A 24,595-nucleotide genomic window follows, 5' to 3' on the forward strand; every position below is an offset into this window, starting at 1 on the left:
TCCACTCAGATTTTCAGTTCCAGTTCATTTTCCAAGACTCACAGACTCACGAATCGTGAGCCACTGTGGAATGGACGACGCGAAAAGTACTTCGAAACGCGATTTATTTCAGTTTTATTTAGTGAGGGGGAAATCGCGCATTTGTATTACGTTCAATATTATTATTGAAGCAAACTTTCGTAGAACGCGAGTGAAAAATTGAAAGAAAAGAACGAACGCGAATTGATATCTTTTTTGAATTTACGATAGATGAAAATTTGAATAAAATACGCGACGATAATTGGGAAGTATCAGTTAAACGCGTAAAAATATTCAATAATAAGCGAACTAGGGATGAAGCTATTGTTTCAAAACGCGATTCACCGACTCTAGTATTTATAAAAATTGAAAAATTCAGAAAATTAGCGGTAAACTACTGAGACGGTTTAATTAGGGTGGGCACAGTGCAACGAGTGTAGTCCACTCGTTGCAAATCAGCAAATCACAATATAAAATAAAATAATTCAACTAACTACATCATGCAAATCATGCAAATATCGTAAAATCAATTCAATATCACAGAAAATCATAGAAAAATTGTAAAAATAAAAGAAATTCAAGAAACTGAAAGAAAATTTCAAATTAGATTCAATAGCTGAAATAAAAGTAAATATTATTAAGCTGTAACGACAAATTTTGAATTAATTTCGATAAACACCTGAAACGCCGAAAATTTTCATTAGTATAATAGAACCTCGAATTCGTTTGAAATCAACGTCCTATTCCTACCCCAAAATAAAAATCTCGATTTCCCTAAACTCTCAAACTAATTTCGCGATTTCCGATTCGAAGGGGAATATTTAAAGACCGATAATAATTTATTAATAAATATCGATACTTGGAATTTACTGAAATTAATTTCAAAATAAAAATTTCATGTAGAATATGCAAAGTCTGATAGTACTTGCCCATAAGCATTAATAAATGCAGAACCAATTTAGTTTAATTAAAAAGAAAAGAAAAATTCAAAGTCTAATAGTAACTTTCCAAGTATCGATAATTCAGAATGCTAGTGTATGTTAAGTTTGAGAAGGCAGAGTGTGTATAGAGAGGACATAGGCTAGCTAGTAGCCCCCGATCACTCTATTCACATCTCAGAACCTTTAAGACTAATTTGCCGCGAAGTGTCTAGGGCCCAGTATAAAGGGTGAATGATTTCGCGGAGCCTCCGCGGGTCTATTTATACCTGCGGTACCCCTTCCCCAAAATCATTAGCAAAGTCGTTAATAATTCGGGCGGGAATCGACTATTTTTCGCGGGAATCGACTACTTTTCGCGGGAAACGGACTACTTTGCGCGGGAATCGACTACTTTTCGCGGGAAACGGACTACTTTGCGCGGGAATCGACTACTTTTCGCGGGAGATCGACCATATTTCGCGGGAGATCGACCATTTTTCGCGGGAATTGATTATTTTTCGCGGGAGATTTCCATTATTCTATTCTAACTTTATAACAGCCTATAATTTATTAATTTTCACAAGTTTTATTGTAAATTCATACTTCTCACAATTTCTTACAACACAACATATTATCATTTATACATTTTTGCAATTTTTTTCGGCGAATAATTACGTTTTAACGTTATTATTACTTTCTCGTGGTGGGACTGTGTTCGTAACGATTAAAATCAGGTTGACCTGCGGTCGTGCACTGAAGAAATAGCCAGAGTGAAGGTAGAATTATTACGTTAATTACATTTTCTTACAAATCGAAAGTTTATTCAACGTTTGTTTGTTATAATATCGTGAAATGAATTATATTACACATTTTCTGTATTCACACTGAATTTAAAGATTATAACGATTAAAAATCAAGTTGGCCTATGGTCATTTATTAAGAATAATCATAATAAAGCAGAAATTATTGTGTTAAATAATTTTTTTAATACGAATTAGGAATTTATTCAACGTTTACTTGTTACTACTTGTTACAGTATACTGTCTCGCAATGTAAATTTAAGTAAATTAGGTTGAACTGCACAGAAAATGCACAGAACTGCACAAATAATTCATTTCACGATATTATAACAAGCAAACGTTGAATACATATTTGATTCGTGTAAAAAGAATTATTTAACACGATAAATTTAGCTGTACTATGGTTATTTTTAATCTACGACCACAGGTCAACCTGATTTTTAATCCCTACGAAATTAATTTAACCACGAGTAAGTAGCCAGAACGCTAAAACCTATGTTCCCATTGAAGAATATTGTAAAAACGTATAAATTGTTATATGCAATATTACAACAAATTGTCGGAAGTATAAATTTTTAACAAAATTGTGAAAATTGATAAATTATACCATGTTACGCTATCGGAAATTTCCCGCGAAAATCTCCCGCGAAAATTTCCCGCCTGACCTAACGGACGATTTTGCTAATGACTTTGGGGAGAGGGTACCGCAGGTATATAAGGACCCGCCGATGTCCCGCGAAATCATTTACCCTTTATACTGGGCCCTAGACACTTCGCGGCGTATTTTGACCTGAAGGTTCTGAGATGTGAATAGAGTGGTCGGGGGCTACTAGCTAGTCTATGTCCACCCTGTACACACTCAGCCTTCTTGTAACACTTGTATACATTAGAATCAATTAGAATTTCTATTACTAATTATTAAACAAATTTTAACAATTACCGGCACTCGCTAGGCACGTAATATCAGACTTTAAATACTCGACTTCGAACTTCGGTTTAGTCATAATTCTATTAATGTTATAATAACGTATAATTTATTAATTTTCACAATTTTATTATTAATTTATACTTCCAAAAATTTGTTAAAACATTACATATTATTATTTATACATTTTTGCAAGTTTCTTTGACAAATAAGTACGTTTCAACGATCTTATTACTTTCTCGTTGTGAAATCAAGTTCGGAGGATTAAAAATCAGGTTGACCCTTGGTCGTAAATTTAAAATAGCCATAGTGAAGGTGAAATTATTATTTTAAATAAATGTTTCTATACGAATTAAGAATCTATTCAACGTTTGTTTGTTGCAATACCGTGAAATAAATTGTATTATATATTTTCTCAGTTTAGACTGAATTTAAAGTTCGTAAGGATTAGATATCAGGTTGACCTGTGGTCGTAGATTAAAAATAGCCATAGTGAAGGTAAAATTATTACGTTAAATAATTGTTTTTATACGAATTAAATATTGATTCAACGTTTATTTGTTGCAATACCGTGAAATAAATTGTATTATATATTTTTTCTGTTTACACTAAATTTAAAGTTTTGTTTACATGTTATAACAATTAGAATGTTGACGTTTTGCCGTTTCACGGTTTTTCCTCTGTTAATTATGTGTTTATAAATCATTTCAAACTAAAGCAGCACCATGCCCACCCTTAATTAAACCGTCTCAGTAGTTTACCGTAATTAATAATCTATTTTCGGAATTTATACGAGAATTTTTGAATTTTAGTAAATACTAGAGTCAGTGCATCGCGTATTGAAATAATAGCTTCATCTCTAGTTCAGTTTATTATTGAATATTTTTACGCGTTTAACTTATGCTTCTCCCCAATTCTCGTCGCGTATTTTATTCAAATTTTCTTATATTCTAGAATCGAGAAAGATATGAATTCGCGTTTTTTCTTTTGATTCTTTCAATTTTTCAATTGCATTAAATTATACGTGAGTCCTTGTATCCTTTTGCAAATTATTATTATTGCTATTGTAGGGGTACATTTCTATCCTATATTATTTACAGTATTTTTAATGAAATTTAGGGTCAGATGTACAGTTGCCAGGTTAATGATTCTCAGAAATAGCAGTGATAATGTTTTTCCGCGATATCGTGATACGTAATATAATTATTTGTGTACCAAACTTATGCACCCATTCTGGTACAAAAATCGATTAAAACAAGAATAGATTTAAGGCTGTGTAATATATCACTGAGTTAAATAACATAATAACGAGTAATAAATTCAAGAAAATCGTAGAACTAAGCGCATTACTTTCCCTCTTATATTTTAAACTGTGGCTTAGGAACCAGCTCTGGTGTGATATTTTTAATAACAGAGAAAACTGTTTTTCCCTCAACGTTGTTAATAAATCGCTAAAAGAAATCAATCCAATAACAATATTTGTTTATTCAGAGTAAGATTTTATTGTTCGAGTCTCAGAAATTCAGCAGTTTTGAGATTTCCAATTGGTAAATACACATCAACTTTATTTAAGATTTCACAACTGTTGATATCGTTGTTGAATACTTCATAAAAGAACACTAAATCAGTAAGAATTCTTCGACATTATAAAATGTTTCACTCTTACAATTACTTCCAAATCACCGATACAATTTGCAACAGTTAAGACGTCCGTTCGAACGAGACACGATTATTTTTAGAAACTCGTCAGGAAAATCGAATCATTTCCATCGGTTACATCTTTCACTTCAGCCTCGAATTATCCGGCTGCGGATTGATTCAATTAATACACCATCGGAAGTTCCAAGCTGCTTTTTAATCGCGTCTAGCCGGAAGGACGAGCTCACAATCAATTTCGCGATTCTTGATCGAAATTATCAATTTAATTCACTTTGGCTACTTTCGTTCCCTCGCTCGCTCGTTTCAATTGTAATAATCAGGAAATTCGATATTTTTCGAACAGGCTGCCCGCGAGCATTGTTACGAACGGCGGCGCATTTGCATGTTAATGCGAATTCGGTGATTTTATTTCGGGCGTAGCTCGCGCGAAACTGTCGATCGTATTTAAAAAAAATGCCAGATATATTAATGCCGTGTATGTTAATTGCACACGTTGTAACGGGTGGCGAGTGTTTTAACGTTGCGAATGATAGCCCCAGCCCGGCCAGCGGCTGTCGGTGAGAACGCGTTGAATATTGATAAAGCCTGGATGAAATTAAAAATTCACACGAACGTGGGAAAAAATTCATCCGCGAAAATTTATCTCCCTTCGCTGCCTGATTCTTCTGGCGTTGTCGAACTTTTGTCTCGTGAAATTTATTTCGTTCATCGCGATACATTTTTGGAATTTCGAAGGTTAATTATCAAACGGACAAATTAATTATTACCGTGATTCGGTGAAATTAATTGTAATTTTTTTTTTTTATTCTACCTTCGTGAATTATTGAACAGCTTAAAAAAAGTGTTTGCTTGCATTTTTATACGAAAAACATATTTTGATATTCGAGGAATGTTTGAAAATTTTTTAGTTTAGTTTAAACTGTTTACCAAGAATGAAAAATAATTGAATCTTAATGTACGTGGTTACAAGAGATTGTATTAGGTTGTTGCATATGAAATGACCGATTTATTTCGTTCTTGAATGTACCATTAGACAGCACGTATTAACTTACTGATAGTAACATCAATTTAAAACTCGAAACCAGCCAAAATTCGTCAATTATTTTATCGTTAAGCGACAGATTGCGTACGAAACTTAACCATATACGTTCAACATTAAATTGCATTGATCACTTTTTAATTGGACAAAAACTTATTTCGTCGAAAAATAAATGGTTAAATTACCTTTTTCAAAGATAGACATAAATAACCTCGTACGGTATAAGTAGATCACACTTCGACTAATAAATATTGTATTTTTATTAAAACTACACACGTTGAAAGTTTTATTAACAGCTCGATCATTTTATCTTTAACTGCATTTTTAGTATGATTTATATATCTGTTTGATAAATGGAATACAATTTATTTCGAGATATTTTATTTAAAAAATTGCAGTAGAAATACATCTTCATATAAAAATACACATTTATCATGAAACTACAATAAAAGGGTTAAATAATAATTAAATACCGTTCCAAAATTCAGTAAAATTTTTCTTAGTAATACAACACAGAACGTTCTTTAAAAAAGAAAACGGAGAGAAAGAAAATCATATTGTACAAATCACTTGCACGCTGCATCAAATTTATGAAGTTTACTTACGAATTGAAACGCTCATTGTTCATTACAAACCTTCGCATTCTCCGTGCATTTCGCGAAATGAAACATCGCGAGGAATGTTTTCTCACGAAAAAAAGAAATATCGCTCCGTACATTCAAACACCATTATTCTCACGCGCCAGATTTCACCGGAGCGGAGGAGAAAAGGGGTCGAAATAAAAAAAATAGCTGTAGAAAGTTTCTTACATAAAGATGGAACAGCAGCCAATAAAAATAGCGAGTCGAGCGAAGGTGGTTCGTGGTTCGATGATTAAACGACTTCGTTGGCTTCCTCTTTCACCGGAGATTTCATTGTTCCTTGCCGGCCCGTGAACTGCGAGACTTCAAACGGAACAGAGGCGCGTCATTTTTGAGTTTATCAAACAATAACACTTGGCGAAGTAGCTTTCGTGCAAACACTCGTTCCGTGCCTTAGCCGCCACGGCTTCGCGAGAGTCATTTGTGTTTCCTCCCTTTTCTTTCCCTTCCCTTTTATAACCCCGACTCTTTCGTTTCCGCCTGCCACTTCATCATTCGCGGTGTTACGATTCGAGATGAAATAATTCGAGTGATTTCTAACGCTTTTCTTCCCGGATTTTTCCAGGCTTCGATGCGCTCTCTGTTAATACGAGCACCCTTTTATTGTTGCAACTTCGGAGATTTTTTTTCCACGGTTGCAGAGACTTGGAATATTTTCCGGGGAAGTTAATCCTCCGGAGTTTGTTTGCAAACTGTTGGATGGTAGATTTAAGGCTTTGCACGGCCCGGAGCGTAATTATTATCGAGGCTTCCGAGTATAAGCCGTGTCCTTATGGGAAAAGTATTCCGACCTGTAATCTCTAGATAATAATTGTCGGATGGTAATCTAATTGATTAGGTTTGGAAGAGAGAAATTTGGTGATGTAACGGTGATAACGGGTCGATTGTCTGGCTCAGGGCTGTTGGGAGCAAGAGCGCTCTTTTTTGCTCCGAGCAGAGATGTGAGCAAATGACGGTTGACAGTCGTAATTACAGTGGGGAAGAACGGTAGTGATGGGAGCACAGGCTCGTAGGAATATAAATAGGCATATGTTACGGGACAACCATAAGTCACGGGACACCTTACTGTTTTACAGATTTAGTTACTTTCTTTGATATGAACCGTTCTATTGATGACAATTGTATTTAAGGAATATATTTTTATCCATATGGCTGGTATGGGCGATTGCTACTATTTGTAATACATTCGTAGACTGCTCCACCATAGGATCGTTGCTCGAGTAGGCGTGGCTTGCTGCTCGAATATCGTTCATTTATCTGACCATAAAGTTACTAGCTTAACGCTTTTAACCCCTAAGACTCTAGCTTAACCTTTCTAAGACCAGTGATTTCTAGTGAGCACTTGGTAAAAAGTTCCGAGAATTTTTCCAATGAAAACACTGAAATCTTTAAAATTCCGTAAGAAATTTATTAACCCTCGGTAGGCGAATGGTTTTACAGACGAATGCAGGGTGATTTCAACCCACAGCAAAGTTTCTATCGTACACGGGTTTTAAGAAGGAATTGGGTATAAATGTGTATACTTTCAACTGTATATATTTGATATTTTTCTAGTTTATTTACATTTGATACATAAAATAGATGTATTTCCTAATCTGAGCCTGACTTCCTAATTTCCTAATCTGACTTCATCGTTGTTGAGTCAAAATGACCCTGCATTCGTCGTGCGAGGGTTAAACTAAAAACTCGAGAAACTGGTCGAAATATAACGTCTATACATCGTTCAAAACAAGAGTAACCTCCTTTCGCGCATGGGGCGTGCCTAAGGCGTTTTTACGTTTTTCTCCGTCTTACCCTCTGCAACGCTCTCTGTCCACGCGCAGAACGGACGAGAATCGGTCCGAGAGCGAGGTTACTCTTATTTTGAACGATGCATACTAACAAGTTATTGAAACCAAGAGAGAAAAAAGCAAAGATTCGATGTGAAAAACGAAGAAATAAATATCGATACAAATAGCGTGCCGTAGAAGACTGTGACGATAGATCCTTAAGGTGAGCATTTTAACAAGTGCATAATAGGATAGATCGTTACCTCGAGCCTAAAAGGGTTAAACAACGCGTGTGACACAGGCTAACCAGTCGAGGCGAGATGAACGCTCGAGGCCGTTCCTTTTGGCTCTTTTGTGCCTCGGGGAACTGGCCAGAGGTGGGGAGGGTGGTTCGAGGGCGGACCAAACAATGAACAGCGCTGGTCCGTGGGTCGTTTCAAAGCGTAGAATGCATCCGATGAGCTTGCCTCGTGAGAACGCGGCTACTTGCGCCTGGAAAGATTGACTCCGCCGCCCGGGAATCTGCCATCGGGGCTGCTTCAACAGCGGAAGGAGGCAACGGAGGCAAGAGGGAGCGTTGGAAAGAAGGTAGGAAGAGAGAGTGAGAGCGGAAGAGCAAACGATCCCCCGGGTGCACGTTTAAACCTTTTCACGGGCATTTCCGTGGGAGGCACTTTGTGTCCTGCCCGACAAATTCGAACTATGCGCGTTTCTTTTTGTGCCACCCTCCTCCGACGCCACCCTCCCCCACTAGACTTCCACGAAACACTCTGCATAAAGATGAAACGTTTCTCGTGGAAATTCCGCTGGAGAATTTCGCTCGACCGTCGTCCTCCAGACGAAGTTACGTCAGTGAAGTCTCTCGAACGTCGTGTGAATTTTTTCGAAGCAGCGCACAGTGTGTCGGATCGCCTGTCTCTGATCCCTCAGAACTTGAAATTTTGATCGTTTGCTGTTACTTAATTTTCGGGTTCGTTGCGTTGCTAAATTCTGAAGGATCTTTAATTCTTTCACTGTTGTTGAAAATTTTTTCCCACTGTGACTTTGACGCCTATATGTGCTGCGAATATTTTTGTTCACTTTTGGCACATTTTTATCTTAATTTAGTCCTTAATTTTTCCCCTTTCCTCGCTTCCACGTTAATTCAATGAAATGCTAAATTTTTAAATTTTCTTTAAATTTTGAAACATCAAAACAAAAGATTTCGCGGCCGCGATTGATCTTCCATCGTCTGCGTACTATTTTAAAATCAGGGAAAAAGTGTCGGTCACATGGCAAAGAAGTTGGTAATAAATTTTGTGTGGCAATGAACGTGTCGAAATGATAAAAGTATTATTCGGAAGTTTTCTGAACGAAGTGTGCAGTGAGTTTGAGGATTTTCTGAATGTCAGTGTATAGCGGTTAGTATTACTGTAGCCACGTGAGATGGCAAATTATCCTTGGGTTATTAATGCGACAAGTCTCGCGTGTCCGCGGAATTAATGGGCTGTTTAGAATATTAATTTCTAAGGAAGTACCGCGATACAGGCCCAAATGGATCTGGCCTGACGCATCCCCGTAATGTAACTATTAATCTTGCAGGGTAGAATCGTGTATGAGCGGCCAGGAATCACGCGACAAAGGGCAAAACCTTAATGCCCATAACTTGTCCCGCTGTATTTCCTCCGGTTACACTTCCACTCTTACGCCTCTTCATCCCTCAGATTGAGGCGATAACCGGCACAATTTAGTCAGAGGACAATAGGACACGTTGTATTACCAGCCAACAAATTAGAATCAGTTATCAATTTTCGCCAGTATTAAATCTGCTTTCGACTGTTTTTATAGATATGCAATTAACGTTGCAGGAATCGATAAGAATTTAGTTTAACTTGTTTGATTTGTGCAGTAAAATACTTTTTTAAAAAAAATAAAGTTTTTATTTTTATATATGTGCATCTAATTATATACATCAGAAGTTTAATTATCATTTCCCACGAAAAAAGATAGTTTCTTTGAAATATTTGATAAATATTAACATTAAACAAAACCAAAAAATTCCGCAATTTTCTTCAGTTTTTATTTTTATTCCCCAATCTTTCTCAGCTGTCAACTTTTAATCGAATTTTCCGATATAATCGATCGTTCCGCTGATCGGTGTTCTGATAATCGAGATTCTACTCTATTCTTCACCAACAGAAATAGTCAACGTATCCATCAACTCGTATATTCGTGAAAAAAACATTACTTCGATATGATTTACTCTAAAAAAAGATCTGAAATATCGATCTTATTGTACGTTCTAAAACTAACCAGTAAGAAATCTCAACACGGTACCTAGTCTTTCTTAAAAGGTTAATTCAGAAAAAAATAAAGTGAACTCACCTTTACAAAAATAAATACAGAATTCCGCCAACTAAATATTATTGGAAATGGGTGATTGAAATAAAAGTTTCAGATGTATCTCGAATTTACCTTTATTAACACTGTTGGAACTGTTTTCTGGACGCCTAAAAAGGGAAAACTGGGATCCTCTTATACCTACGAACTGTTTATACCAGACATGGGCAACCTTTCCTAGTTCGGGCGCCAAATTATCATTCTGTCTCCGAGTCAAGGGCCGGGCCGAATTATCAAACGACATAAATTAATATTAAATGAATTAAAACAAGTTCCTACTTCGTATTTCATTTATTTATAATACAATGCTTTGGTATAAAGCTCTACATAAATTTTATAATATAATGAACGACATAACAGTTTAATGTGAAGATTGAAGACAAACTTCGCTGAAATAGATTAGGGCCGGGGGTTGCCCATATGTGGTTTGTACTATTATATTGCAGCGTAGAGTGTCTTGACTCTAAGACAAACTCCAGGCACATCTGGCGGTCCTCCTAGTGTCTTTATTCCGACAAAAACGTTGAGAAACTTTTGTTCTCGGCGATATATTTTGCTTAGAGTCTTCAGAAATAATCCGACAAATACATCTACAAAGACCACGGTTCGTTATAAATCCACGGTACCTCCTAAATTCTCCCCCACCCCTCTCGAACATCCTGAAAAAAAAGCGAAACCTTGGTTCGATTCAACGTCCCGAATCAGAAGCTCCTTAGTCGGCAGAAGATAATCTGCGAGTGGTCGAATCGAGAGTCGAAAAACCCCGGTTGGCTCCGCCGGAAGCATCGTCAGCCTTAACTGCGACCCCCGGAAACCGCAGTGACGTCACATCTGGTCCCGGCGCTACTTAAACACAGCCCTGGGTCCATTCCTCGCTATCCTCCGCCCATCGTGGGTGTGTGCCTGGTGGGCTGCACGAAGGACGGGTGAAAAGGAGGTGGTTGGTGGGTGGCGTAGCTCGTGAATTTATACGGCGTTTAACCCGGTTTAAACTTTGGCACTTAAATTAAACAATAGAACGAACCGCGCGCGCCACCAGAGTCGAACGTACGTCTTCGACTGAGCTTTCTACGTCCTCCCCCTTCACCTCTTTTACGCCCTTTTCACCCTTTCCTCCTTTTCTCTCCTCCTCCGCCTCCTCGTCGTTCACGTTCCTCCGTTTTCAGAGGAAATTCTCGTCGTTCGCTATACACGGTCCTAACATTGTCGGACAGCGTAATTTCCCAATCGAGACCGAAACGTTTTGAAGGGAATCCTAATTCATCGCGACAGACCAAGGATCAGGATCTGGTGGGGTCTCTGGACTTCCGGTGCGGCTCGTTTCGTATGTGTGACGGAAGCAAAGGGTAGCAGAGGGAGGTTTTTGAAATATCTCGTTGGGTTTATTGACTTTCCGTACTGGCTTCGACAAAAATTCGACGAACCGAACGGATCACCGCTGGTGGTGATACCCAGCCCTGTCCTTGGCTGGAATTTGTGATTGGGATTAATTAAATGAACTGAGAGGGGGAATGGAGTTCTGGCTGGTTTTCTGGTGTATTTTTCTTTTCTTTTTTCTTCTCCTTTTTTTCGTCACGGTGTTAGTGCCGAGATTTTTGATCGAGTATTTGGAACGTGCGTGTAAAAGCGGTTTCGTTGCTTCGATGTGTACTGGGTCGGACCTAGTTATTATTTACCAATGCCAGGTGGCATATTCAGATGTTTAGACTTCGTCTGTTGGACGTATTGAAAATATTTTCTCTTATAATATAAATCTTTTCTGCGAAAATATCGCTGAAAATATTCTACCCAAGTTTCACTTTTTTTACTATATTCTCAGAAATATGAATTTGCATAAACATCCGCAGTCTGTTAATAACAAAATTTGATTTTAATTCTGACTTTCGTTCTAATGTATAAGACCGAGAATGATCAAATCTGATTAATCTAAATAAATTAATGCAAATAACTTAGGTTGGCTTAATTTCCAAAGTATGCGAAATATCTTGGAGACACACCGTGGTAGGGAAGACAAATCAGAAATAGACAATTCTTCGCGGCGCCTAATCTCCATGAATCCACGTAGCTCGCGTGATTACCGGAAGCACTCGATCCGAAGTATTTTCACGGAAAGATACTTTCATTCCGTATACCGAGAGCAGATCGTAATATTTGCCGGAACAGGGAGGGGGAATTGTTGCTTACAATTTATTTGAAAGCTCCATCCATATCCTTTTGTATCCTCGTCTGGTTATGCTTCTGCCCTATTCTACTACGTCCGACCGAGCACGGATCCATTCTACTCGCTCGCGTGGAAATACACGGCCCATCCTATTCCCCTTATTTCTGACCATATGTGGTCCTGTTCTACTGGCCGTCCGTTTGAACTTACGCGGACCCGTTCCACTTGCTTCCTCCTCCTTCTCTCTCCCGTCGTCTCCAACTTTATCAATATCACTGCTACAACGAGTATAACCAGGGAGGACCGCCAGAACAAAAAAAGGAACGAACCTTTCCATTTCCTTTAATATTCATTTATAAACAGACGGATAAGCGGTGAATCCGGCTGGCGGTTTGGAAGGGTTGAAAGTAGCCGACGAGATAATACCTGTGACTCTCTAAACGTTCGTCGGCGAACTAGGTCTCGTTTACCCAGGGCAACGCGGTTCACGAATAAAGGGCCACCATTGTTCCACCTCTTACTTTTTCCTCGCGAAAGAGAATTCTCTTCGACGCGGCCATTGTTCCGCGAATAAACCGCGAACTCCTCGCGACCAACTCTCGTTCAGCCTGGCAAATACTCTGTCCGGTCGTAAAATAGAAGAATGACATACAGTTAATTATGCCGGTGCTTGACAGTCTGCGAAATTCCACGGATCGGATCTTGGGATCATTTCTCCTATACGGGGTGGTTCAAAAAAATGTTAACATTTGTATGCAAATTCTTGGTAGAATTTGTCCGTGTACTTTTTCCTCTTTTCTCGAAGATCCGATAAGTTAAGGACGAAATTTTTTTGAAGAGGATTACAGAGTAGGTTAAATATTTGATTTCTTTCTTAGAAACTGATTAACCCCTTATAACGTTATGTGACTTGGAACTTACGTTTCCGTTTTTTTTTGTAATAATTATTTGATTGTATTTATTCTTGCATTTATTCTCTCGTAATTTTTCCTCTCATGAACGAAGAAATGTCAGGGTTAAGATGTTTCAGGCTATGGGAAAATATGAGATTTGGAAGAACTTTAAAACAAAGTCAGAAAGACATGGTAAAATATTGAATTACAGAAAGTGTTAATACTATTACATTCTTATCACTTTAATCTACTTTTCCGCGTAATCTCTCTTGAATCTTCAATCCAAGAATACCTATTTTTTTCCGCCTAATGGAAGTTTCAGCTCCACCATAGGCACACGAGGCACTGAACGTGTTAATTAAAATTTCTTACCAAAATACGGAACACCGTAAACGAATAGGTGGACAAATCTTATACGAGCCATAGTGTGTATATTTCCCATTCTTTATAATTTACGTTTGTCTGATGATAAAAACATGTTAGTTAGGACAATTAAGCTAAGGATGAACGGAACAGGCATCGAGTAATTAAATTATCACACGGGCTTCTATTTCCTGAGAAATCAAGCTTGTCTGGTCGGATACCAAGAAAATACAAGCCAATTACCCGATTACTGGAATACGGGGCAAAAGTACCGGTATAAATTGTCCTGAATGTTCCGTTGCCATAACAGGCAATAGGCGAGCCGGTTTTCGAGTGGAACGAGAGTCCTGCGGGCATTCTTTATCCATTGGAGGGTAATTGAAGCCGTGCGTTTCGATAAAGCCAGGCGGAGAAACCGGCGTCTGAACGGGCGTCGCCTGTATAAATCGTCGTAACTGTCGCATAAACAGTGGCTGGTTGTTAGTTAACTCGCGCCCAGCCATTGTTCCGCGAGAATTGGGATTCGTGGCGGCAGCTCCTTTCTCGGTCGACGCGATACGATCGTGGCCCCGTTGATACTAGGCTGGACGGGTGAAATAGCGATTGTTAAACGGTGTCTATGTTTCGTGACGGTTCAAGAGGGATGTTGGAGGATTTTAGGACGTGTTTACGAAGCATTTCACATCTTGTACTTTGGCTAATGCAACGACACCGTTGCTTTCGTTGGAATGTGTAAGATTATTGCGACGTGTGAGACTTTCAGTGATTAGGAACGATTCACGCTTATTCACACGCTGAACTAACTTTGTGTGACATTATTGTAACGTGTGAGGTTTTCAATGATTAGAAATGATTCACGCTTATTCACAGGCTGAATTGACTTTGTGTGAGACTGTCAGTGATTAGGAATGATTCACGCTTCATGTGAATCAAATAAAAAAGGAGATATTACTTTTAGTAAATAAATTTTTTTATTCCAACACAAACGGTTGGAATGTAATAAACTTTAGCTCAATTTCACCATATAAACCTAAATTCGTCCTTGTTCTGATTCTACTGCGGTAGCTACTACACCATTATCCCCATATTCTTGCCAGAATCTTCCCAAGGTTTCGTCATTTCTTCAAAACTTTCTATCTTGCGAATTTTTCGAATGCTTCGTTCGAATTCGTAGAGCTTTGAATACACATCATGTATTGCCAAATTTACTTCTTACGAGAACAAAAAGAATAGTTTCCTTGTAGCTATCTCAACTTTCCTTCAGAAACCCAAAACATCGCATAAATAGTCATCTCTATTATTCTTAATTTACACTTTTCACTAAATTTAGAAAACAAATTAAGTCTGACAAGCAATCTCCATCTCATTTACTCTAAAAAAGATGACGTTAAACTTCAAAATAAAAGTACCAAAATAATCAAGGTGTGACATTCGATTTCCCTTATCAGCACGCCGCGACCAGACAGTCGAGACAATTCCCAGACAGTCGAAAGCGGTGAAATCCTCGCTCTAGCTTCGCATCATCCCGTCGATCGCGGGAAACTTTCCTTTCATCGGTCGAAAACTCGCCGGTCGGGCCGCCGAAAAGAAACTCGCCAGCCGCATTAATCACCGATGCGCCGATGAACTTCTCCTACCGGCAAGAAAGGTGAAGGAAGCGACGAAGTGGGATGGTTAAGAGGAAGAAAGGGAGGGGAGGGGGAAAATTCAGTGGAGGATTTCTCCGCGTGCCGCGTTGGCTCGTCTCGTGAATTTTCCAACCGGCAACGGGAACAAAACCGCGAGGGCACAGGCGAGGAAGAGAATTCGCGATGACGATTGTTCGCGGCGAACGACTTCCTTCTGACGCCTTCCCTCGTTCATAGTGCCTCGAAGAGAACGAGAGGAGAGGTTACGTTCGTCGGGGAACGGTGAACTTGGAGGCTCGTGGAAAGGAACGAACGAACGACGCCCTTTGTGCTTATTCGGCCTCGCAGAACCGCCTCGCGACTCTTCTTCCTGCCGCCTTCTCATTGATTCGAGTTCGAAGTTCGCGAGAATGGGACGAGGGTTGCTGGAAAAAAAGGAAGGATGAACGAGTCACGAGGGAGTGTGAGATTATTCGCGAATTAAAATAGGCGGGAATCTAATGAATCACGCTCTTTCCACGAGTTATGATTTATTATCGATGAAAAGACCTGGGAATACGCTCAAACTGCTCGTTGCCAATAGTGTATTGAGTTTGTATTTAAAAGACGTTAAATTCGAGAAATTACACGTATTACATGAATTTATTGGCGAATTAAAATGGGCGGGGATTTAACGAATCACGCTTTTTCTGTTAATTACGATTTATTATCAATGAAAAGACCTAGAAAGACACTCGATAATGTACTAAATTTGTATTCAAATGAAGTTATTATAAATTCAAAGAATCACTTGTGTATCACATACATTGCAAGAAATTAACAACACTTATTTCGATACAAATTTAATAAAATTTTAAGGTAAAATAAATAAATAAATCGTCTTTTTAAATTTTAAATTCATATAACAGTGGTAGATTTAATGATTACTTGCAAGGATTAAAAGAACAAGTGTAGTTAGAAAAGGAATTAGTAGATGTATGTATATTAGCTCCACCGGTTGTCTGACTATATACGCTCCACTACTACTTGCTCTCCCCAATTAACTCTTTCAGTACTCCTCGTTTCTGTGTTATACTTTGCAGTCTATGACACTTTGATTTACCTTTATACGACTGTAATATCATTCTTTAGCGATACCATACGTCAAGTTGACATTTATTATAGCACATTTTAAAAACCTCACGAATGCAATGTATTAAAAACTACTATCAAGTGTAACAGATAGAACGAGCTACGCAAGTAGTAACAGTCTACGCTTAGTTAGACATACTCCTCATTCGGTAGTCATTTACTTTTCAAATAACTTTTAGCTATCTGTATTGTACAAACGAACACTTCAAGTACAAATCACTCGAACTATTACAACGAATTAACATAACAAAATATTATTTATCAATTCTACTTAAAATTCTGTTCTCTATCGCGGGTAAAAATGAATCACGCCGGTTCACTGAGTTACGCCACTTCTCGACGCCTCTCGATTTACTATCAACGAAAGGACCTACAAAGACACTCGGAGTACTCGTTGGAAGATTTATCCCGAGGCTGGCCCATGAATTTTTACCTCGACGTTTCCTCGCTACCTTTAAACCGGACCATTTACATTACGATTTACAAGCGGAAGCATCAAGAATCGAGAGGGTGGATTTTATAAAACGGAAGAAGCTGGAAGAAGCAAAGAGCGGGCGGCGAACGCGATGAAGCAGAAACGGCGGCGTTATTTAATGGACGGGTAGAAGAAGAGAGAGAGAGATGACGTTGGATGAAGTTGGCCGGAATGGAGCTCGCCCAGGACCCCGGAAATCTATTGCAAAATAATAAGTTATCTGCCGGCGACTTTTGCCGACGTGTCGTCCGCGGCTGGTTTCTCCCCGAGGTTACCTCATTATTTCTAACTGATGACGCCATAATTCAGTTTCTCGAGACGTACAAGAAAATGGACTTCCTCGACCTCGTCTTGCTCTTCGTTGCTGAGCCGATCTCTCTCTCTCTCTCTCTCTCTCTCTCTCTGTCTTTCTCTTTTAGGGAGAGAGAGGATGCGACACGGTGCACAGTGTCTGGCCCTGCTATTCCGTCCAATTAAATGCCTAATCAATTATCCGCTGGTGGAGGGTGGGGGGACGAGTTCACGCCCTTTCTTGCTCGTAGCTCCCGAAACACGTTCTCCTCGTCCCGTCAACCTCCTGCCGCGAAGAAATTACCACGGTATCAAGAGGATCACCCAGGCCACCGTGTTACACACCTATCCCCACCCATTTTCTCTCGATAATTGGCCTGTGTGGTTGGAGATTTGGGGGAAACTGGAGATTCCGGTTGGGGAAGGTGTGAAGCGGTGTTGTTCACATCCTCGCCAACCTCGTGTATATATATTTTTCTATTTTTAAAGGTGGAACATCGATCCACTTTGCTACTGCAGTAACCGTGAGAATTTTTATGTAAATTGAGATAACAATTTCGAAGAAATTCTGTTATATTTTTGGTTTCCTCAATTCGTGAATTATCGCAAATTTCCTCAAACTTGAAAATAAAGAATCACCTTATGTGTTCCGAAATGTAAGTGTTAGGCCAGTGCATAAATAATTAACCTATTCACTGTGGCGGACGATTTCCGATATAAAAAAATAAGTGTCAGATATTTTTTTGGAGAACTACTATGTACCAAAGACTCGTCGAAATTTGTGATCATCGCTTCGAGATGTTTCCCCTTTAGAAACGAAGAAATTAGAGAAAGTCACGGTCGAATTTCCCATGCTCTTCGAATTATATCCTTTCGACTGTAGTGTAAATTCGAAACACGTTAACAAGAACGACGAACGAGTTACACGTGATTCCACGGATCCAGGAAATCCGTCCAACAGCTCGTCCTACTGATGACGTACTAATTAGAAGGCCCCGGTGATGAAAAAGACCGAAGATGAGAGCCATAGAGTCCAAGATAGAGTCGCGCTGAAGGTAATTTAGGAATGAGGGGGACGAAATTTAGTAAAGCCTTGACCGTGCACAGGCTTCATCTACCGGTCTTGCAAACTCGACGCGAAATTAACGCTTTGTACGAGGCCTCGAAACTATGGTACACCGCGAAGTAACGCCGCTGTGTAGAGACCGCTTCATTAACTTCGTTACAAAGAACTCTTCCACTTTTTCTTTGCTCCCATAGTTTGTGAATACCTTCGTTTCGTTTTTCAGTCTACTCATGAATATTGTTATTTGAGGAAAAATTTTTTCATGCATTTGAATATTAAGAAATTTCAGAAAGGATGAGGATAAACATTTTTAAAATGTGTGATTTTTCGTGTAAATTAAACGCGGTGAAAGATCGCGTTGCTTTCTATACCGATAAACAAACGATGCAACTGAAGTTCCTGATAAGTGTCGACGATGAATTATTAATTTTTACGTAAAAGGCGTTACATTCGAAGAATTGCATACTAGAATTATTTGGACACAAGTTTAATGCAACATTAAACTGAAGTAATTAAATAATCTGTGTATTAAACTTTTGTATGTTTTATTCTTCACTTTGGCCTAAATACATCCAACAGTAGTGGATTTAATAATTACGTGCAAGGATTAAAATATATAACAGCAAGTGTGGTTATGAAAGGAATTAGCAGATGTACTTACATATGTATGTTTAGTTCACAGGTTGTCTGACTATATATTGCTCACTACTACTTACTCTCCCTAGCTCACTCTTATAATTCTCTGCGTTTCTGTGTTGTACCTTGCAGTCATTCACCCTGTATCACTATAATATTCTTCTTTAGTGATAGCATATGTCAAGTTGACATTTAAAAACCACATGAATGCAATACATTTAAAAAAAATATATATCAAGTGTAACAGTCGACGTTTAGTCAGACATGTTCTTCATTCGATAAGTATTTAATTCTTAAATCACTTACAGCTATCTGTATTATACACACAATTACTTCAAATACAAATCACTCGAAATATTGCAATGAATTAACAAAACAAAATAATTAATAATTCTGTTTAACCCTTTGAGTACTTATATGCAACATTGTAAAGGTCGCGAAATTAATGCATTCGTAATTCCTTGAAATTTTTAAAAATTAGATGAGAAAAAATAAAAACATATTTCCACATTATTCACGAATAATGTAAGTCATAAAAATAGTTTTCGCTTTTTTACCACATTTCAGTGAGCACTCGAAAGGTGAAAGTTCTTCGATCAACTTCGATCGTTTCTCATCATATTACACTTCTACGAAATTTTTCCAACGTTCCGTTACATTTATCTCCGACGTATCTCTGGCAATAGCAGCGAGGGAATAATCGAAAAGCATCGCTTAACATTGGAGCCATTACCGGAGTCATGATTAACGTTTGTCGAAAGCTTGCCGATCCTGCGCTAACGAAACCGATCGAAGAAGGTTTATCGAAGATAGTTTAATCGGTCGTTAATTTTTGGCTGAATTACAGGTCCGGAATTTTGCGCGGCGGTGATTGTAATTCAATGGACGACGGCGGATTGAAATTTTCCCGGGGAATAACGGTGATTTAAATGAAAATGATTTGCACGCCGCGTGTAATGCGGGATAATTGCGTTTCACGTGGAATTTTATAGAGTTACGCTGTTTTAATTATACGTCTCGCGCGGATCGTGTTTCCCTATGCGGCGTATCGTTCGAGCCGTGGTTTTCCACTTTTATTCGTGTCGATGACAGCGGGAGAACGCGATCTGTAATTGTGCTTAACGAGAAATTTCAAAAAACAGAGAAAGACGATAAACGCGGGCTGTCGCGACGAAATTTTTCGTGAAAACTTGCTTGAATTTGCGGTACAGCGGGACGGAAATGGATTTGTCGAATTTTGTAACTGTAGGATGTTTAGCTCGAAGGGAGGGGAATAAAAGTGAGCGAGAAAATATTACGAGTGTGAAATGGAGGATGAGAGTCGACAATATGAAGGCGCGGAGGGGTGAATCGAGGTTATAAAGAATTTATCAGGTAGTCGAGCTGCGAAAGTGGCGGACGAGGTATCTGTTTTAGGATTCCATTTATAGGTGAACACGAGGCACGATTTTCAAACAAATTTCGTGGCACGTGTAATCTTAACCTTGGAGAAATCACACTTCGTTTCTCTATCTACTTTTGTCCTTTTTATCCTTTTTATTTTATTAGGAGTTCTGGAAAAATCTTTGCTGTGAAAAGTCATTGCTAAATGATTACTCTCGAAGTCTGAATTTTTACTATAAATAAAGACACCCCTGAAGTCTGGATTTTTAAATATAAATCATTTTGATATAAATGAAGACACTCTTGAAGTCTGGATTCTTAATATAAATCACTTCTGTGTAAATAAATACACACTTGAAGCCTGAATTTTCAACACACTGTATATTTATACTATAAGACTTAGTGACAGAACCATTTAAATTTATTAACACACTTTCAAATTTCCATTTAAAAAAAAAAAAAAAACGTTAAGACGTATTAATGGCATATTTTACTAAATAAACCGCCAGTTAAATTTATCGTGGTTGTACATTTTTATCAACAGAATTTTTCCATTATAGAGCTCGTAAAAGAGGGTTGCAGAAAATGGCCATATTTAAGGTTCTCTCAACACCTAAAATTTTTATAAGGTGTACTCGTACGGGTTCCAAGAAATTAGAAAAGTACAGTGGATAGTTAGCTGTAGCAAAATTGTAAATACATTTTACTCTAAATTTATATCGTTAATTTATCACTTTCTATCGTTGTTAATTAACGTTTTTTATATACGATAAAAGTATAGACTTTTATTTTCAAAATTTTGGAATTTCATGCACTAGTTTAGAACTTATAACGATTTAAAATCACCAAATTTCAATTTGTCATAGCATCCAGCTTTCTATTTATCCGCTACTTTTCAAAACTTCCCATCGCATTTTCCGCAAATAATTACACTTTCTAAATTACATACTGTCTACATTTCCGATTCCTTCGACCTCATAGGAGGACCACAGTACCAGGTCACAGAAATACTATAATTAAACACTTTCTACGTTTCTAATTCCTTGGATCTCCTAAAAATATATTTCACAAAATCCGTAATGTGACTTTTTTACCACCCACGTTTGACAAATGAAAAAGAGCGTTTCGATGAATGAAGAACGGTAGCTGACACGAAACCTTTGAACAGTGGTGCGCGCGTATTTACCTACGCGACTCTATTTCGAGCGGCGCAGCTTTCCAGCCGCGCTCCGTTTGAAATACATTTTCATAACATTGTATCGGGCTGGGGAGGAGGAGGAGGATCGGTCGTGCAGACGGGAAAGGCTTCAATCAATTTCGTTTTCCAGGTTTCCGGGCATTTATACAATACCGGTCAGTTTCTGGTATTCAGAGCGGATCGGGAGGCGAAGGTGCGAGTCAATATAACGGGTGGTCCACTCGCCTATCACTATCAATTCGAGGAGATCTACATACACTACGGGATGGACAATGATTATGGATCGGAGCATCGCATCAATAGCTACGCTTTTCCTGCCGAGGTGAGTGAAACGTTTACGAAATTCAACACCTAACCGCGGATGTATCCCGTTTCGCGGGAACGATCAGAGTCTGGCAACTATTTCGTTGCCGAAAATCCGCTCGCTTGCCGTTGGTGTACAATGGGAAACTCGACGGGAAACCTCTGCTCCCCTGTAATAAGATATGACGTTTGAACGCTTAATGCTGGTGTTAATTAGAGAAGGTGAGTAGTTAACACATTAGAGAATGTTGGATAGTCAATTGTTCGCTTACCAGGGGAATTATGGTAACCTCGAATGTAATTCCTCATTTTCGATGAAATTTATATAGCGTGCAGTTTGCGAGAAAATGTTTCGTACGTATTCTTTTTTATCGACAATGATCCATATTGAAAGGGCGTGTTTATATGATAATAAGAAATTACCAAGGAGATCTAGGAATTTTTTCTAGAAAATTCTCGAACGAGTTCCAGAGGAATTCTAGGAAATTACCTGTTCTAAGGAGCTCCTCGGGAATTTTTAGGGAGTTTTAGGGAGCTTTTCTAAAGAATTCTAGAGTTCCTCGAGAATACTAGAGATTTCTAGGGAGTTTTCGGATTATAAATGAATTCTTAGGAAAATTGAGAATTGTTAGATATCCATAGGAAACTACCCCAATCGCTAAAATTCCCCGGGAAAATAACTCAGAATCGCTAAAATTTTCCAGAAATATTCCTGGAAATCACTGGACTCTCATAGAAATCCTAAAAATCACTAAAAGTACTCTTCCACTCAGTTTTTAATTTTCGTAAACGAACATATGCTAGTTCCGTCAGAAAACTAAAGGTGACCATCGAAACATTATGTGCAAACAGTATTGAAAAAAGATTATTGCCACGTATATCCTCGAAAACACGAAATTTTTGCTTTGTATACTTTTTCGTACAACGAATATTTTACGAATAATTTCAAATCGTCAAGATAGGCGAATTAGCCTGTACAGAGAGCTTAGAAATGTGCAAAATTGCCATTTCCCTGTAATATTCCACCGTTCTCGTATCTGGAATTTTCAAAGAAATATTCTAGCGTATAGTCTAAAACACGTTTCGGCATTAAATCTGAAAAATATACAATCCCCTGTTCCCCGACAAAATTTCAATCCAATTCTAATTTGTCAAAATGCCCCGGCGCAAAGCACTTGGCGAATCGTGAAAAGGAAAATATCGCAGTATAGCTCTGGGAAATTTTGCGAACAATTTTGTCGTACGCGGCAGAAAAGTCGAAAATTTCCATGAGATTTCGGTCGTATGCAGAGTTTAATATCCACGGTCCAGCGAAACTTGATAAAATCCGCCTATGAAGCTGTGTGCGAAAGGCGAAAAGAGAAATAGAGTAGAAAGAAACGATTTCATATCACTTAGGCAGTGAAACAAATCTGATTCCACGCGATATTTCTCTGTTCTTTTTTTTTTCATCCTACAGAATGGGCGAGACCGGGATAGAAAAATGAAAATAGAAAAACGAATGGGAAAATAAACGTTCGGGAGTAGCGTTACGGGTGCTTTTGAAACTTCGCCGAAGATTATTCGTCCGGAGCGGGGAATTGTCAAGTTTCTGAATTTTTCATCCGGTCAATATTGACAATTCTCGTTGAATATCCGCTGTCAGATCTTCTCTTCTTAATTATGCACCAACACGAGACCTCGTTACGGCGAGGATTATTTTCTGTGGCTCGAAATCTTCGAAACAGAGCGTACCTACCGTGTGTTTGTTTCACATTCTCCGCGTTGAAAACGGAACTCGGGTTAATTCGTAATTTTATTTACAAGAAGTATGTCCGTTTGAAAAATACTCGTACAATAAAATCTTCTTTATAAGGAATCTTTAACCCTTTCATGCTTTGAACGAAAATTAATCTCAATTTAATATTGTAATATCGATATGGTAACAGTATGGTAACGATATGGTACGGTAATATCGTATTTAACATCGTAAATGTGACTATCAGTAGACAAATAAATGAAAAAGGATTTAATTCAGTCACGAAATGATTAACACTCTGTAATGCCATGTGACTTGGAAGATAAGTATTTATTAATCTGTATTTTATAAGTCATATTTCATAAGCATTGTATCGCTGTACTATTATCCTAATTTTATTTCAATAATTATGACGTTCACTGAAATAAACGCTCAACAGTAATCAAACGCAATTTTTTCTTCTCACGAACGAAGAAATATCGTTGTTTCACAGGATCAAGTAATCCTTAAATCTTTCCCGTGTTCCAGTCATCAATTTTACAGACAACAATCACTAACGCATGACTCTATTCGAAATGCAAAACTGAGTCAGTGATAATCCGCCGTAATTTTTCCTCTCAGAAACGAAGAAAAATCGTTGTTTTCACAGGGTTAAGTAATCCTTAAATCTGTTCGGCGCTCCAGTTTCAAGACAAAGACACGCTTTTCTCCTGGCTGGATGGGAAAAAATTATTAATAGGACAGAGGTGAAAATGTGAGAGGGAGAGCTTAGGATCTTTCGACGAGACTCATCAGCGAATCATGGACAAGGTTAAGAGCGTAACGAGGACGCGGTGTCTTGACGGCGTAGTTAATCGAAATTAATCACGGGGCCGGCTTCGTAACGAGACAAATTAAACATTCGTTAAACGCGACGTGACGATGACCCAATTAACCGCGGCCTGCTCATCCTGCCGGCAAGCGAACCCTCTCCACGTGCGACCCAGTTCTCATCTACCTGGACGTCGACGGACCGCGAAAGAATATCGTTGTGCTGCGTTGCTCCTCGTCCTCCACGATTTCTCGATTTTAATTAGTGTCGAAAGCGAGGCGTGCTCGTTTCCACGGATTTCGCCCCTCCTCGTGCCGTCGCCTGAAAAATAGGAACCTCGTTCTTCTTTTTTTTTTTTTTTTTTTTTT

General features: G+C 38.4%; 1 protein-coding gene across 1 annotated transcript in view; it reads left to right on the top strand.

Moving 5' to 3' along the window:
- Window positions 1-24,595, top strand: part of LOC108576977 (carbonic anhydrase-related protein 10) — a 233,343-nt gene that overhangs the window by 137,303 nt on the left and 71,445 nt on the right. The window contains exon 4 of the mRNA XM_017940053.1: window positions 21,506-21,697. Within this exon, the coding sequence (XP_017795542.1) occupies window positions 21,506-21,697 (192 nt within the window). The remainder of the gene's footprint in view (window positions 1-21,505; window positions 21,698-24,595) is intronic.

The sequence above is a fragment of the Habropoda laboriosa genome, unplaced genomic scaffold (genome assembly GCF_001263275.1).
Source record: "Habropoda laboriosa isolate 0110345459 unplaced genomic scaffold, ASM126327v1 scaffold440, whole genome shotgun sequence".
Classification (NCBI taxonomy): domain Eukaryota; kingdom Metazoa; phylum Arthropoda; class Insecta; order Hymenoptera; family Apidae; genus Habropoda; species Habropoda laboriosa.